This window comes from Narcine bancroftii, chromosome 1 (assembly GCF_036971445.1).
Source record: "Narcine bancroftii isolate sNarBan1 chromosome 1, sNarBan1.hap1, whole genome shotgun sequence".
Lineage (NCBI taxonomy): Eukaryota > Metazoa > Chordata > Chondrichthyes > Torpediniformes > Narcinidae > Narcine > Narcine bancroftii.
In genome coordinates, this window is record NC_091469.1 from 130,456,376 (window position 1) to 130,474,701 (window position 18,326).

At 41.5% G+C, this 18,326-nt stretch overlaps 2 protein-coding genes across 4 annotated transcripts in view; both read left to right on the forward strand.

Moving 5' to 3' along the window:
* Positions 1-2,605, forward strand: part of LOC138764114 (PDZ and LIM domain protein 3-like) — a 72,357-nt gene extending 69,752 nt beyond the window's left edge. For all 3 annotated transcript variants that reach the window (XM_069939517.1, XM_069939527.1, XM_069939506.1), the window contains exon 7: positions 1,534-2,605. In XM_069939517.1, the coding sequence (XP_069795618.1) occupies positions 1,534-1,729 (196 nt within the window). In that variant the 3' untranslated portion in view covers positions 1,730-2,605. The remainder of the gene's footprint in view (positions 1-1,533) is intronic.
* Positions 2,606-5,472: 2,867 nt separating this feature from the next.
* The window catches only part of LOC138751366 (putative leucine-rich repeat-containing protein DDB_G0290503), a 73,670-nt gene continuing 60,816 nt past the window's right edge, over positions 5,473-18,326 (forward strand). Inside the window, exons 1-2 of the mRNA XM_069913589.1 lie at positions 5,473-6,084; positions 11,228-11,336. Coding sequence (XP_069769690.1) covers positions 5,473-6,084; positions 11,228-11,336 — 721 coding nt within the window. The remainder of the gene's footprint in view (positions 6,085-11,227; positions 11,337-18,326) is intronic.

Genomic DNA, 18,326 nt, shown 5'->3' on the forward strand with positions numbered 1-18,326 from the left:
AAGCTTATGCAATGTTAAATGTCGTGGGTAAGGCAGACCATCAGAAGCAGGCCCAAAACGTTGATAATATATCTTTACCTCCTATGGAGGTGGCGATACCTGCTGAGTTCCTCTAGCATTACAACCACAAACTTTTGTGTTTCACTCCAGCCAGAAGCTTTTCCCTCCAGGATAGTAATGTCAAATAATGGAGGACATATATTTGCGGGAAAGTTTATAGATGTGCAGAATAATAATTTTTTTTTGCTTTGAGGCTTCCATCAATGGGAGTGGAAGCAGATACAATTGTAGCATATAAGAGATTTTTGATAGACACTTGAATGTGCAAGGAATAGAGGGATATGTCATACACTAGCAGCAGAGATTTGTTTGGCATCATGTTCAGCACAGAAATTGTGGACCAAAGGGCCTCTTCTGGTCTATTTTCTACGTTGAAAGGTTGGTTGACCAACAGAAAATGAAAAGTGGGCATAAGGGATCTTTTTTCTGGATGATTAGTTGTAACAAGTACTGTATCACATGGATCAGTTCTGGAGACTCGATGTTTCATAATTTGTAGATCCAACTTTGATAAAGACAATACAGGTGCAGTGCTAAGTTTGCTGATAACACTAAGAAGTTTTGGAAAGCTCCAGCGAAAATGTAAATAGGATGGTTTTTAAGTTTGGAGGCATGAAATGCTATGGAGTTGTAGGTAGTGAAAAAGATTGTCAGGATGTAGGTCAGTTGGAGATATGGGCAGAGAAATGGCAGATGTAGTTTAATGCAGACAAGTGTGAGGTGTGTACCTCAGGTCTCACTAGACCAAATGCTCTTGTTACATTATGGCCCCCAATGCTTCGACAATTCTATCCTGGAGAGGTAATTCCGAGACAGCAGTTAGCTCAAGGAGCAGATGGAAGTGACCAATCCTACCACCACTTCAACCCCTACCCAAAGAAAGTCCACAGAAATTATTTATTTGATGGTAGAAATATAAAATTAAAGCATGTTTCCACTTGAATTTTCCTGGTCCTCAAAACCCTGGATCCCTTTTGCATCTGGAATGTTTATCTCTAAAACAATAGCAATGCACTTTTTGCCTGCTCATTACAACTTATGGACTTGAAATCCTGATTTTTCTTTCAAATTCTGCCCAGCTAAATTCATCTGCTGCTAGTTTCATATACATGTCAGAGGGGACTAACAAATGGTTGCTTGATTTTTACATGAAGTATATTTTGAGGACAAATCCATTACAAGAAATTGTATACTGAGTATTGTTGGAAGAAACTGAACAATACCTTGACGGGCTGATTAAGTTTATGTAAATGTTAAATCACCCAATTGGCAGACATGTATCAATCTATTGGTATACTGGGAATTTCTAGATTATTATTAGATTTTTGATTCAGCACACATACATTGTGTTCAATGGAAAAATTCTCATCTCACTCCTATTTCTACCACTCAGTATTTCTAAATCATATAAAATGGAGTCCTGGCTTGGTTCTTGCACTCCTAAGCTATTTTTGTATAATGTTTATGATACAGTGGGACCGTTGTTAAAGCCCGTGACAAGTTTCGCCATCCTGAATGTTTTGTCTGCTCCGACTGTGACATGAATCTCAAGCAGAAGGGTTACTTTTTCATAGAAGGGCAACTGTACTGTGAAGCCCATGCGAGGGCACGAACGAAACCACCAGAGGGATATGAAGCCAAGCCCGTTTATCCAAACACGAAGGTTTAGATTTCCGGCACAGAAGTAAAAGAAAATAACAGAAAAGATTCATTATCGGGAGAAACCCATGTTGTTGTTATTGACGTGAATACAATTAAATACGAATGCTCTTCCATAACGAGATATACAGTAAATTCCCTGGTATCCAGCACCTTTGGGGATTGGTAGATGCTGGATAAGTGTATTTTATGGTTGTTTAAGACTTACTCTTACAATGCCCAACTAATGCAGTTAGGCATTAATACATTAAGAATAAACAGTTTAAAAAAAAAAGGCCAAAATTACTGTACTATATAGGAAATGGTTGGCTTGGTGCGCGAGTAGAGGATCGGTGAACTAACAGTGAGGCAGACCAGTTTTAAATTTGCGTATTATTTTCCTTTATTTGAGGGTTGCTTGAATTTGGGATACCAGAGGTTTTACTGTATATACAAATCGCGACTTGCTCAGTTAACCGTGTTAGCAGATAGGCTTTGTGGACCCAGCAGAAATAAACCTACCCTATGCATTGGCATGTTAATCCACAAATTATATAAGAAACTTAGTCTGTGTAATTACAACTATTAAATACATAAGAATTGATGAAGGAAAAACATAGTGTATACTGAGTGCAATTGAAAGAATCTGAACAACTTATTTTACTGCTAAAACATACATGAAGAGTAAATGATTATATTACCATAATCCTGGTCTTGGAAGGATTTTTTTAAATGATTAAATTATTGTATCAGGTCATGTTTATTGCATTCAGCTTTATATAAAGTACTCACTAGAGTTTATTTGTTTGGAATTTGTTGAATTTTAACCCTTACCAGCTGGAAATTGAAAATGTGTTCGATATTAAAATGTTACTGCCATATATAATAAAACCTTTATCACCACTAATCAGAAATAACTGAAAATGACCTTATAATAAAAACAGTTCTCTTGAACCGAACAAATATCAGGTGCTGGGGGAACACATTCATACACATTTTTTTTCAAACTCAATCAACTTTTGCAGGAACCTAAACTGCGAACAGCCACACCCGAAAGGAGATGCTATTTTAAACATTCCTTGCACCAATTGCTGTTTTCACATTCTTTTCCATTTATCCCTTTCCCACATACCAGTCTTGGGGAAGGTCGCAACTTAGTGATAACAGGTAAATATTAAGTCTACTGCTCCTTCGTTGTAAGCTTCAGTGTGCACGAAACCATAGACTGCCTCTGCCATGTTCACATCTGTTCATCCAGAGTTAGGTGCTGAATTAACATGAACTGTTCACAATAAGGCCAAAGCAGCTTTGCACATTTAATACCTGCAGAGTTTTCTTGGGGGGCGAGCTATAACCTGATCAAAATTTGAGCATAAATTGTTCCTATTCATCAAGCAGGTCCAGTGTTCACGAAGGTGATGAACATGAAATCTGCAGCGGAGATTCTACTGCAGAGCACAAAAGTGCTAGAGAAACCTTTGGGCTTGTGGACTGGAAGGATCAGTTATCGTGCTGTATGTTTAAATTTATTAATTAAACTCAGCTGTTCAAGTATGACTTAACCTTGCCTGAAATGGGTTCATGGAAGTATGTGACCACTGGAATCCACAGGTGTTGGAGAAACTCAGCAGGTCATGCAGCATCCATGGAAAGCAACAGGCAGTTGACGTTTTGGGCCTGAGCCCTTCCTCAGATCACCTGAGTGCAGTGTTAAAGGCCTATGCCAAAGAGATGAAAGGTTAACAAAGCAAACGGACTTGATACCAGTTCAGGGCTGCTCTTACAAGTACAGTTATCCCGGGGGTACCCAAAAATAATTTAATTTCACTTCAGTGCCCCCACAGGAGCATTACACAGAAAATGATGTCACTCTGTGTGCAAATGACTGGCAAACTACATCAGGGATCTAAAGTTGACTTCTCCCTGGAAGTGTCCACTTGGATTGTCAGTGATGTGAGACGTTTCTGCGTGTCACACATGGAAAAATCGATTTTTACACACAGGAAAGAGCAGCAATATGCAATGAATATCTGGGCTTAGGTTACTTGTGCTGTGTAAATTCTATAACAATTGAAGAACTTCAGCCTAAGGAAGGGACATATGAAAAAAACATAAACCCACACGTTTAATTCACTATTTTTCCCATTTTTATTCATCCAATTTCATGTTGCATTGACAAAGGGATGTGACATAACTATTATATCGAATTTCTTGAAACCTACTATTTTTGTCAATCAATGCTGAACAATGTCTACTCTGCGATTATCAGAAGTCCTCCCTTCTTGTGTGAAATTTTGTCATCTAGATTTTATAGAGGGAATTAAGCAGAGCCTGTACCTGAAATAGGCCATGCTCAGTCATTGCTTCTTCTCCACACGAACCTCCAGTCACTTTGTACAGTAAATCTTGCTGGCTGGAGTCCAACAGTGGAGTTCATCAACTGCATCATATCTACACCATATCAGATGTTACACAGGAATTCAGGTGCCACTGCTAGTAATAGAGGTGGTAATCCTGCAAATTAAGAGGCGAAGACCATTATGTTATTTTATTTTGAGACATTTAAAACCTTTAAATCTTTGACCCTTAGCACTCCTCAGATTTGCTTTCTGCTGTAGAATTGGGATGTACAGGGCTTGGCCTCTGCACTTCCTTATCTGAGGCCGCGTTGTGGCTGAGACTTTGGTAGCTAATTTAAAGGCAGTAAGATTGGCCCTCTATATCAATCTCATGTGAGTGCTGGTATCTGGAGACCAGGGAAGAGAAATGGATCCACCATAATTAATGTGGTATCAATAAACTCAAAAGACCAGAGTTACAGAATGACAGGCTTTTATTTACAAGTGTATCCCATGCTATGACCCAGGCTCTGGTGGAGGAGTTATGGCATTGAAGCTTATATACAGGGTCAAGGGGGTGGAGCCACAGGTACAGTCGCAGCAAGGGGTGGAGCCAGATAAATGAGTATACAAAAGTTCACCACATTCACCCCTTGTTTTTTTTTATTTTGTCCAATGGTGTGAACTGGGGCAGAGGTTCTTACAGATTAAATCTGTCCAGTGGCCTGGATTTTCATTGAAACTGTCGGAGAGTCAAATGCTGGGCTGTTGCTGGGACAGCTGTGGAGTCCTGGACCTCCAGTACTGCCTCGACTTGCTGGGTGCATGGAGGCTTGACCGGAGTGACTGGGGCAGGTCTAGGGTGCTGTTGTATGTAGTGTGTGTCCATGGGAGGGGAGGGTGATGTTTGGTGGTTAAACTCCTCAGGGGTCCCTGAATGCACGAGGTCCCAGTTGGAGACAGTGACCTTGCGCCTATCCAGGTAGGTTCACATGGAGGAGCTGGACCCTTTTGACTAGTGGGTCAGTTTTATGGCCCCTTGTGTGCATCCATAGCAGGACTTGCCATGGGGACATCAACCAGGATGGCAAGGTTGTCCCTGACGTGGACTTCCTGAGGAAGGAGAAAATTCTTTGGTGAGGGGTAGCATTGGTGGCAGTACATAAATATGACCCCATCACTTGGAGTGCTTCAGGGAGGACTTTCTGCCAGTGAGAGACTGGTAGTCCTCTGGAGAGAAGGGTGACCAGAATAGCCTTCCACACAATGGCATTCTGCCTTTCCACCTGGCTGTTCCCTCTGGGGTTATAGCTGGTGGTCCTACTGGTGATGATAGCTCTGGCCAGCAGGTAATGGTGCAGCTTGTCATTCATGAACAAGGACCCCCGGTTGCTGTGGATATACGAACAGGGTGAAAAGGTTGTGCAGGGCCCTGATGACTGTGGTAGTGGTCTTGTCTGGGCAGGAGATGGCAAAGGGGAAACATGAGTACTCATCAATGACCGTGAGGAAAAACAAATTGCAATTGGTGGAGGCGAGGGTGCCCTTGAAGTCCATGCTCAGGCGTTTGAAAGGCCATGCAGCCTTTACCAGGTGTGCCCTATCTGGTTTGTTGAAGTGTGGTTTGCAATCTGCGCAGACCCGGCAGTCCCTAGTCATGTCTTTGACGTCCCCTATGGAGTACGGAGCTCATGACTCCGGGGTGGCAGAGGTCATTGTGGAAGGTTTTGAGGTATGCACTGGCATCAATAACCAACTGGGACAGGGCACCTGGGAGCTCATTGAGCTTCCCCAGCCAGTACACGATGCTGTAGTTATAGGTGGAAAGTTCAATCCTCCACTTCAGAAACTTGTCATTCTTTATCTTTCCCGGCTGCTTGTCATTAAGTATGAATGCCATGGTCTGTTGGACCATGAGCAGGGTAAAACGTCTGCTGGCCAGATAATCCCTCCACTGCCGCACCACTTCAATTATTGCCTGATCCTCCTTCTCGATAAAGGAGTGTCAGATTTCAGGGCCCTGGAGGGTTCAGGAAAAGAAGCCACGGTTCGGCCTGCCTGGTAAAGGGTGGTGGCCAGGAAGAAATCGGTCGCATCACTCTCCACTTGGAATGGGGCAGATTCATTCGTCACTTGTGTCGCAGCTTTGGGGATGACCTAATTTATGTGACAGAAGGCTGTCCAGTCCTCTCTTGACAGGTGGAAAGATGTGGACATGATGAGAGGTGGGCTTTGTTTGCATAATTGGGGACTCACTGAGCTTAATAGGAAAAGAACCCCAGGTGCCTATACAGGGCTTTAAGGCTGTGGGGAAGGGTGAATTCTAGCAGGGAATGCATGCAGTCAGACTCAGGGCCAATGACTCCATTCTCCACAACACAGCCAAGAATAGCCAGGCGGGAAGTGAGAAAAATACATTTGTCCCTGTTGTAGGTTAGGTTGAGACGTTTGGGTTGTCGTGAGGAATTTTTGGAGGTTAGCATTGTAATCTTGCAGGTTGTGGCCACAGATCGTAACATTATCCAGGTAAGGAAAGGTGGCACACAGGTCATTTTGGTCCACTATCTGGTCCATGTCCCGTTTGAAGACAGAGTCTCCACTGGGAATACTGACAAATGATAGAAGCGGTCATTTGCCTCGAAAGTGGACAGATGGGGAGCTGGTGGTCAGTTGATTTTAGGTCTATTGTGGAGAACATACGATATTGGGTGATTTGATTGACCATATCTGCTATGCGAGAAAGGGGTTACACATCCAGGTGCGTATAACGGTTGATAGTCTGGCTGTAATCAATCACCATTTGGTGTTTTCCTTCACTCTTAACCACCACTACCTGAGCTCTCCATGGGCTGGTACTGGCCTCGATGATCCCATCACCCAAGAGCCGCCTCACCTCAGCATTAACGAATGCTCTGTCCCCTTCACTGTATCGCCCACTTTTTGTGGCGACTGGTTTACAGTTGGGAATGAGGTTCACAAACAGCATTGGGGGATTGATGCGGAGGGTGGAGAGGTCACATGTTGGACCAGCCAGTGGGGGGGGGGGGGTAAGGGGGCCGGTCGGAGAGGAGGGCGGCTGGCTTAAGAACTGTAGGTTGGAGACCATGAGGTGGGAAGGGGACCATCATACCGCATTGTAACACTTATGAGGTGGCACTGGAAATACAACCCCAGCAGCACTGGCACACAGAGCTGTGGCATGACAAAGAGCTTAAAGTCCCTGTAGGTTGTTCCCCGCACGGTCAACATTATGGAGGTGTAGCTGCAGATCTCAGCTGAGTGGGATTTTGAGGCCAGGCAGACTTTATAGCTTACTGGCTTTGCTTTAGGGGAGTAAAACTGCACTGTATCAGGGTGGATAAAACTCTCTGCGCTCCTGCTTTTGAAAAGGTATCTCATCACGAGATCACTGACCAAGATGTCCATCATTGACTGGTAGAACTGATGCGGGCTGCTTTGATCCAGTACCATGGAGGCCAATGTCAATTCGTGGTCTGGCCCACGCTGACTCATAGTCTGGGAGCATATGGCAGCCCCCATTTCATGGTGTGGGTATCCCTGGAAGATAGAGAGTGGTGCCCAAGATGGCAGCCCATATGCTGCACACACAGCGGCGCTGGAGCTGGAAGGTGGCTGTGATCAGCATACCTTGGCATAGTGCCCCTTCTTCCTGCGCTTCGTGCACATCACGTCTTTTTGCCAGGCAGCATTATTGGGGGTACTTTGGCTGGCCACAGAAGTAGCACTCTGGGTGCTCATGGGAGACCGCGGCTGTGGTGGGATCACTAGCTAGATGTAGTAGCGAACCACTGGTTTGCATTCCCACATCTAAAGATGGCGGCACCCATGTGGATCATGAGGCCGCCGCGCCATTCACCGAGTAAGCCTCCATGTACGGAGGGAAATCTCCAGCAATTTCACCAGATTCATCACCCCCTTTAAGTCCAACCTACTCTGGTCAAGTAGCCTCTGGCACACATAGTCTGATCTAACGTTTGTGACATAGGCATCCCAGATCATGTCCTCCGTATTTGGTGGCCAACACTGGCTGTCAATTGAATGCTTGTGTGAGTCCCCACAGAGCCTGGAGGAACTCATCACTCGATTCTCCGGGATGCTGCTTGCAGGTAGCCAGCACGTGTCTGGCGTATACCTCATTGACCTTCTCCCTGTACTGATCTTTCAGCGTGTCCATTGCCTCCTCATTCATTGAGGCATCCCTGATCATCGAGAACACTTGACATCCAACCTAGGGAGAAGAGTAGGTGTAGCTTGTTTGTCTCCGTGGCTACGATTCCGCTGGAATTTTGCAGAAAGATCAAAGCAGTCTGAGGCTTCTAGTGATTGAAGGTCAATCTCAGCTTATTGGGCTTCAAGAGTTATTCCATCATTGGGATCAAAATTATTGTAAGTAAAATTGATGTGCTATCAATAACTCGAAAGACTGGGGTTAAAGAATGACAGGCTTTTATTTACAATAAACTTGAAGTGTATCCCATGCCGTGACCCAGGCTCTGGTGGAAGAGCTATGGCATTGAAGCCTTTAAAAGGGTCAAGTGGGTGGAGTCAGGTACAGTCGCAGCAAGGGGCATGGCCAGTTAAAACAGTCCACGACAATAATCTTATCCTCTGTCCATTTCTTCATTTTCACTTCTCTTCCCTCAATTGTATTTACCACATTTCTTTTAAAAACATTAATTTTATTTTGGATTAATTTGAGCAACACATTCTCACCATTCTCTTTATCTATTCTATTGATAGCTGATAGCCCTTTAAGCAAATTTTAAAAAAAACAACTGCAGATGGAAATCTGAAAGAAAATCAGAAAATTATGGAAAAACTCAGAAGATCAGGGAGCATCAATGGAAAGAGAAATAGAATTATCATTTTAGGTCAGAGATCCTTCATCAGACTTCCAAAGTCTTTTTTTAATATACCCTCATTCTTCTGCACTGTTTCACAAGGCATGAGACAAAGCTGACTCAAATAATTCAATGGTAAAAAAGGTTAAACTGTCAGCATTAGAATTTATTGTCATGAACAAGTCACAAAATTTGTTGTTTTGTGACAACATCACAGTGCGAACATTCTGATAAGCCACCTAAGAAAAATAAATAAAAATAGCGCATGTAAAGTCAAAGCGAGCCGGTGTCTTTGGTTCATTGATCATTCAGGAATCTGATGGCAGCGGGGAAGAAGCTGTCCTTGTGCCGCTGAGTGCTCGTCTTTGGGCTCCTGTATAGTTTTCCTAATGGTAGCAGAGTGAAGAGGGCATGGCCTGGGTGGTGGGGGTTCTTTGGGGATAGAGGCTGCTTTCCCAGTCTCCTTGGCTCCTTGGGTTTTGATTTCCCCAAGGAGCATTCAAGAGGAATTTTCCAGATGATTCCTTTTCCTAACTGGACCTCAGCGTTTTCTGAGGTCACTTGCCTCTTCCAGGTTACATGGGTAGGTGATTGGACAAGGTGATCTGTCCATCACATTGTTAAATACACGTCTTCTTATGCATTTTAACTTTTTATATAATTTACTCCAGTTTAAACTCCATCTTATGAATAATAACTGTTTGGCTTAGTACAACAATAACACGATCTGCACATTAGCTGATGATGCCACAGTAGTAGGTTGCATAAAGTGGGGCGATGAGACAGCATACAGGATTGAAAACCTGGCTGAATGGTGCCCCAAAAGCAACCTCACGCTCGATATCACTGAAACCAAGGAGCTGAGTGTAGACTTTAGGAAGGGAAAACCAGATGTATGCAATCCATTAGGGAATCAGAGGTGGAGAAGGTGAGCAAATTTATATTCCTGGGGTTCATTATCTCATTTCTTCATTGTGAAGAAAGTACGTTTTCTTCCTCAGAAGTTTGCTGAGCTTTGGTATGACATCAAAAACCTTGGCAAAATTCGACAGATGTGTAGTGGAAAGTGTGCTGACTGGCTTCATCTCGGCCTGAAATGGGGCACCAATACCTCTGAGTGGAAAGACCCGATAAAGGTATTGGACATAGCCCAGAACATCACAGGCAAAACTTTCCCCAGCATCAATAAAATCTACATGCCATCAGAAAGCAGCAGCAATTGTCAAGGATCTGCACCACCCAGGACATGATCTGTTCTTGCTGCTGTCATCGGGAAAGAGATGTAGGGGCCACAAGACTCATACCACCAGGTTCAAAAATGGTGTGCTACCCCTCCACCATCACATTCCAAAACAACAAACTCAATCAGAGACTCATTTAAGGACTCTTAATTTGCACGTTATTTATTATTGAACATTTATTTTCTGTATTGCACAGTCAGTTTGTTTATATTTCTCACTTTTGTATACGTATCTTTTCTTGAATACAGCAGTTTGCACTACTTAATAAGAAGAAATTCTGCCTGGCTTGCAGGAAAAAGAATCTCAGGGTTGTATGTGATGCTATGTACAAACTCTGACAATAAATCTGAATTTAGAGCTGTGAATAATGACGCAATATTTAAATATGGGAGAATCAGTAGTAAATGTTGTTCATGGGCAAGTATGAGAGAGAATTGAATGGAGCAAAATAATTAGGGGAGTGGGATAACTCTGAGAGTGAGCCAACTAATTGGTCTGCTTCTAGGCCATATGGAAATATAGCATTTATGATATCTCGTTTAATTTCTGTGATGTACCTGAATCAGCACATTTCATTCATTCATTGCAAAGGCTGATTTTCCCATCCTTTGGTCCAGCCATTCTCAACAGGGGCCATCGCACCTTTAGGGGGGGGGGGGGGCCATGGACTGAAATCATAAAATATTTTTTTATGTAGTCGGTAGGAGAGTGTACGGAAGAAACCAACTAAACTTGGCTACTTCACAGAAAACATAAAAACATAAGGAACAGGAGCAGGAGTAGGCCATTTGGCCCAGGAGCCTATACACATTGAACAGAGTCATAAGGGGTCCATCAGCAAAAATAAAAGAGAATGGCTGCTTTAGTCCATCAACTTCTTTGCAATGCAAGCTTTTGAAACTTGCTCAAATTTGTGCTGAATGCTGTCCCACCACTAGAGGAACATAGAACTTTACAGAGCACCTGAGCAGTTAATTCCTCCATGAGATTCACCCAGTTGAATCTGATTGAGGCTGTTAACTCTGTGTCTTCTTTGATTGGCTCCTGCTGATGACATTCTACTGATACAATCCTGCCTCTTCCAAAGATTCCAGTGAATCATTCATGTTTTCTAATTGACTCTGGAGCCACAGAATCTCATTTTAAAAGGCATTCTAAACTGGCACAGGACACAATACGCAGCCTGCAGACAATAGGTAGGTTTTTCTTTAAAAGTACCTCTCTGCCAATAAAGTGAATCATTTTTAAATTGGATACTTCAGTATGTAGCTTTATTACTTGGGGATTCCACATTGAATATTGTATCCAAATATGATCACAGTATTTAATACTGTGATAATGCTTTCAGCCATTCTGGCCTGCTCTACCATTCAATATGGCCACAGTCACCCACATCAGGACCCTATTCCCTCCTTTTTACTAAAACTCCTGACCTTGGTTGTCAGGTGCATACCTTGTGTCCTGAGGCTGAACCCCGCAGACCTGGTTCTGGACTATTCAGCATCCTCCCTGATTCAAGTCTGTCCAGTTCTGTTTGAATTTATTCAAAACTCCCATCACTCAGTAAAGCCTATTTGTAAGAGATGCAATAAGGGAATTGGATAAAATCAGGCTGACCAATCTACCTTACTCTTACTCTCCACAATTCCCAGGTTTTTTTCTCTCTTCCTCATGTTTTTAAACAGTGCAGTTACATTTCCTACCCTTGCTTCTTAAGAACAGCTCCAGAGTTGAAAGAATTTTGGAAGATGGCCAGCATGGATCCACTTCCTTTACTGTGATGGGATGTTGATTACCCCAATTCATTCCCACCGATAATTCATTTCCTTCAGTTTCTCTCTAGTTTCTTGATTCCCCAACATATTTAAAAGTTCATCTGTGATCCCTTTGTGAAGTCAAAAAATGTATGTACAATATTTAATAATTCGATCATTGATGCCCTATCAATAAATTTGCATGTTATTTATTATTGAACATTTATTTTCTGTATTGCACAGTCAGTTTGTTCATGTTTTCTAATTGACAGTTTGTTTACATTTCTCACTTTTGTATACATATCTTTTCTTGAATACAGCAGTTTGCACTACTTAATGCCTGGCTTGCAGAAAAAAGAATCTCAGGGTTGTATGTACAAACTCTGACAATAAATCTGAATTTAGAGCTGTGAATAATCACGCAATATTTAAATATGGGAGAATCAGTAGTAAATGTTGTCCACGGGCAACATAGACTTATAAAGTTCCCCAGTCTATTGAAGCTAGTCTTTTAAACTTTTAAACTTCAAAGACTATAAGTTACCTGACTGATTGGCTTTTATTACCATAAACTGATGGCATGTCTCATGTTGCTGACCCAAGACCCGAGGTTGTTTTAGGGGAGGGTTATGTCATTGCCCCTCCTTATTAGGGGAATTAAGGTGCAAGAGACTCAGGTACCATCAGCAAGGGGTGGGCCAGTCATACACATATGAACAGTATTAACTGTGGTTAATACTTAGTCCTAATTATAATTTCCCCTATTTCTGACTGTATGTGCCTATCTTGGATTTCACTAATCCTTTACAGTTAGAAGCTTTTACAGTTGGATTTTATGATCCTTCTCTCGTACTCCATCTTTCCCTCTTTTTTTAAGTTGATTCTAATCCTCAGATCTACTTTTTTTATCTAGAGAGACAATGTTTCATCGAGTTGTATATGTACAATTGGATGATAATAAATTATAATTAAAAAATCAGGTGATAATAAACCTGTACAAACTCTTTCCAGCCATCACTCACTTTAAATCTGATACCATCTCTAATTTTCTTAGTAAACTAAACTGTGATTGGGCCCTTTTTCCACACAAGAATTAATAATTATGTAGTTCAAGGTCTTTAAATGCTATGCATTTCGTACATACTGTCAACCCACTTATAAAGTTCCCCAGTCTATTGAAGCCAACCTGCACCTCATACCCTGGTAGTTGTCTTGGTTTAGATCCAGGATTGTATTATTTTAAATGATCCATGGATCTTAATATCAGATGGTGGTCACCCTTCTGTAATGGACCAGGCACAACATGTCCATGCTGCAGGGCAACACAGTTAGTGCAGCAGTTAACGCAATGCTGTTATAGTGCCAGCAACCCAGGTTTGAATCTGTCGCTGTCTGTAAGGAGTTTTTATGTTCTCCCCATGTCTGCGTGGGTTTCCTCCCACCCTTCAAAACATTCAGGGGTTGTTGGTTAATTGGGTGTATTTGGGTGGCATGGGCTCATGGATAAAAGGATCTGTTACTGTGCTGTAGTCTTAAAAGAACAAGACTGTTTATTATTCCTTTCTCATTGCAAAATAGTCAGTTTAGGATAATGTGGCGATACGACCGCCAGCCTACTGCAGGGGGTGATCTCTGTACCTGCAGGAAGGCCACCTAAGGGGCTGATTCCACCTGGCCGGCTGTCAATCAGCTGACCTGAATATAAACCTCAGGTGACCCCCTCCTGAGCCAGTCACACAGGGAGCCACCAAGGCAAGAATTGGTGCTCAGACTTTTACTGGAATAAAGCCTGTTGTACAGTTTTGTCCTTGCACACCACAGATAACTTAATTTCTAGTCAGTTTTACAGACCAATGTTTTGGTCTGTAAAACCATCGTATACCCACTTCAGAAATTTCTTCTCTACACTATTATTGCTAATTTGGCATGACCAATCTATATGTAGATTAAGGTTGTATCCTTCTCTAATTTCCTGTTTAGTTGCATCTCACGCAACACCAGAACAGATAATCCCAACCCCTACCAATATTCACTATTGCTTGGTACTTTTCTATTTGTGTCATTCACTTTGTTCTTCCCCTTCCCATCAGTCAGATGATACGCAAGTTTGAAAATCTGCAGCACCTGATTAAAGAATAGTTTCTTCCTCATTAAGATCAGACTATTGAATGAACCTCCCTTTAGTAAAATGATGTTGCCCTTGCACTTTTTCTCTGTGACACAATACTCTGTACTTGTGTTTTATTTTGTACTTCAGTGTGAGTTCACTTGCTTAGTTAGCATGCTAAACAACATTTTTCACTCGACCTATAGCAATAATAAAATCAATTCAATTCCCGTTTAGTTCCACTACACACAGAATTAACACTGTGATTTTTGGAATTGACGTCCACCCTCACTGTTGTATTGATCACCTTCTTCACTAACAACAAATTGCTCCTCTTTTCATTTTTGCTTGCCTTAGGGCGGCACGGCTAGCACAACACTGTTACAGCGCCAGCGATCAGGGCCAGGGTTTGAATCCCCCGCCATCTGTAAGATGTTTGTACATTCTCCCAGTATCTGTGTGGGTTTTCCCCGGGGACTCCTGTTTCCTCCCACCTTTCGAAATGTACGGGGGTTGAAGGCCATTTAGGTGTAATTGTGCGGCACGGGCTCGTGGGCCAAAATGGCCTGCTAATGTGTTGTACACGTAAATTTTAAAAATTGAAAATAAATGTAAATTTCTAAATAATGTCTTCTCCTGTTCAGGGTCTATCTTGGGTCACCCGGCTAACAGGTCTCCATAATAGCCATAATTTTATTTCATATCTATTTATTAATTAATCTACCCTATTATCAAATATAGAAAATGATGATAAGTTATTATCCCTTTTAAAAACTTGATTGCAGAGAATGCATGAGTAAAAATATGCTTGCTTTCAATAAAGTTGTGAGCAGGGTGTGAGAAAATATGCCTTTCATCTTAGTTCAGTCTGGTTGTTCCAATGTTTCTACCCTTTAGTTGGGTAGTCTCCCCATAGGGGATCCTCCTTGCTCGATACTCTGTTGGCCCTCCACACAGTATTGCCTCCTCATTACTCCTAGCCAGTAGCATATGATTGTTTCTTCAGTGCATTTATTAATTCCAAAGAATCACAAACAAACAATAAAAACAGAAGGACAGAGCAAATAATCAGAAGTTATAGAGTTCAATAGAGAGCTAGGGTAAAAGGTGAGGTGTTGTTCCTTGAGTTCACAGTCCCCCTGCTGCTCAGGTGAAGGAGCCCATAGATGGAGATGATAGGATTGTGGATGAAAATGGCTGGCAACCAGAATCTCAGCGTCCTGCGGACTGAGCGTTGGTGCTCGGCAGAGCGAACCATTTGTGCTTGCCATTCCTCTCCCCAATTTGGTCCTTCACTGGTTCATTGGGGCCTGTACCCTCATAATCCCATAATCCACAAAGCAGAACTTTCTGACCTCCTTATTCCATCTTTTGCCTTCCATCACCTGTTTTTTCCTGACCTCGACTAATTCGCTTTCCCCTCTCAATCTTGATGAACGAGTCCAGTCTGAAGTGTTTCCCATTTTTTGTCAGCCACTGAAGCTGCTCAGCCTGCTGGGTTTCTGCAGCAGATGGTTTTATGCTTCAGAATCCAACAGCTGCAGTCTCTTGTTGGCTTCTTGCTTTCCCTTTTCCTCAATTCTGATGAAGGGGCCTGAAACATTAACTCTACCTCTTAGCACAAATGCTGCTTGACCTTCTAATGTTTCCAAAATTTTTCTGTTTTCACTTCAGCTAATAATTTATTCAGACTTTTCTTTTAATTAACTAGAGCCCCATACTGAGCATTGAATGACCCAGTTGCTAACAATGGATACTGTGCAGGCCATTCCTCAAGCGCACTGGTTAAACAAAAGCTGAGAGGCAGGTTTTATTAGTAGGACCCTGCACATGGATTGCTTCACTGAGGCTGATAACATTTCACTAGATTAATTGTTACCCTTTAGATATGAATTATTTGACTAGAGACCAGTAGAATGCACACAATCTCATCTGCATCTTCTAAAAGGCAGCAAAAAACAGATTTGTTTGAGTTCAGCTAGAAGTCAGATAACATTTTATTGCACTGTATAAAAACTACTTCAAGAAAATGCATATTATTTTAAAACTTGTAAATCTTTAAAAAATAAAAAAGTGATACCAGTGAATTCGGTCATCGTATGAAGGACACAAATATAGGGACTGGAGTTTTCCATAATTATATCTTGTGTTCAATGATAAAGCGAAGTCTTCTGATAACCAGAGAATTAATTCTTCAACAGATAGGAATTACCATACATATTCACTTTTGAGGGGCTGAAATTCATACTAGGTTCCAAAATACCATATGAGTAGCAGGTCCAAATTATCTCTAAATGAATAAAAAAAACAAAAGCATAATGAATTAAAGTAATAATGCAGGGTCTGGGCATCAAAATACACGTCCTTCCACGGGGGAGGTTGGGACTGTGGCGAGTATTTGCATCGTTGGAGGGGTTGGGAGCTCTGATGGATGGGTGGCTGGGGCTGAGGTGAGGCATTGGGAGCTCCAATGGGGGGGGGGGGGGGCGAGGTGTGAGCTCACAACCGAGGTGTTGGGAGTTCTGGCCTGCTGGTGGCTGGGGTTGAGGTGAGAGACTAGGGTTGACTTTTACGTGAGATATATGGAAAATTCCAGAATTATTTGGCCAAAAATACATGAGATAAACTTTTATATGCGTATATACAGTGATCACTTCTATTGTTGAGAAAACAACATAGATTAACCACTGGTCATTTGCTTCCAATACATGTTAATGATTAACTTTACATCTTTGTCCACATGAAAGATGAGCTGTACATGGTTTAAAGCTATACATGATACATGGTTTAAAACTTGCTCAGTTGAAACAAGGCTTTCCTTATAGTTCATCTACTAATGACCCAATCAATTTAGCTTTAATTTTAGCAATTAAATATATTTACATGGGCTGAAGTTGCCATATAAAATACCTATTGTCCACATTCAAAACAAGCTGCTTCCTCATGGATTAGACACTTTGTATCAAAGCATTTAAAAGGGAAGTTAATTTTTTTTGGAAGATCACAGAATCAGAATGATGAATAGTTAACTATCACTTCACAGAGTAGTGAAGAAGGCACTTGGCACACTTACCTTCATTAGGAAATTGACTCCAGGAGTTAGGGCATCAGTTATATCTATCGAAGATGTTGGTGAGACCAGCACTTACCTTCATTAGGAAATTGACTATAAGAGTTAGGGCATCAGTTATATCTATCGAAGATGTTGGTGAGACCACATTTCGAACATTGTAAGAAGTTCTCATCATCCAGTTATATGAAAGATAGTAAACTGGAAAAGGTCCAGTAAACACTCACTAGAATTTCACCAGGATGATCTGAAGTATAATTTCCCTGTCATGAAATGGATGATTTCCTTATTATGTAATTTTACACCTTTTCACAGCGACAGGAAAATCATGGGAAAAATCAACATTTCCAGAACAACTGTTTTCATTATTGGGCATTAATAGAAAAAAGTCTGGAAATTTCAGTCATAATTTTGGGAGATGCCTTTGAATTGGAAAATTGGAAATGTCATTATATTATAATAACTGCTGAAATCTGTATCAAGAGAAGGTTGGCAAACTAATCTATGGAGTTGAAATTTTTCAGGTCACCAAGATGGTGATTCAGGGCATGTCTATAAATGTTCACAAGAAAAAGGAACCGAAGCAGGCCATTTGGCCCATCAGGTCTGCTCCGTGAAACCTGAGCTAAACTGTTCTCGCATCTAGTTCCAAGTTCCAGCCTTGTCCCCATATCCCATGATACCCTGACTAATTAGATACCAATCAATTTCCCCTTTTAATTCCCCCAATGATCCTGCCTCCACACCTGCATGTACAATGAATTCCACAAATCCCAGGGAGCAGCAGAATAGAAATAATGTTGCAACATAGATGAGTATTTGATTGTGAGTTTGGAGACAGAGCAAGGATAAAGAAAATATGCTGGTAGAGATGAGAAATGGAGTCTCCATTGCATCTATGTTCCTTTATAATTGTTCAGACAGCATAGAGATGCTGAGTAACAGTGAGTTTTTCACTGCTTATTAGATCTTCATGCATTAAGAATTTTAATAAAACAATTAAAGTATACTTAAAACAGATAATAAAACATTAATATATTAACACATACAAAAGAATGGTCAAAAAATTTATCTGAACTGTCTTCATGTGCCCTTGTTCTAAACAGTACAAGATCAAATTCAAAACTAAAAATCTCTCTAAGATGGTCGAAAACCCAGCTGTAGCTTTGGCTCAAAGACTGTTACTATAGAGACACTCAAAGAATATGAAAAAAATCTTCTGAAAAGCCATAAATGTAATTTTTAAAGAAATACA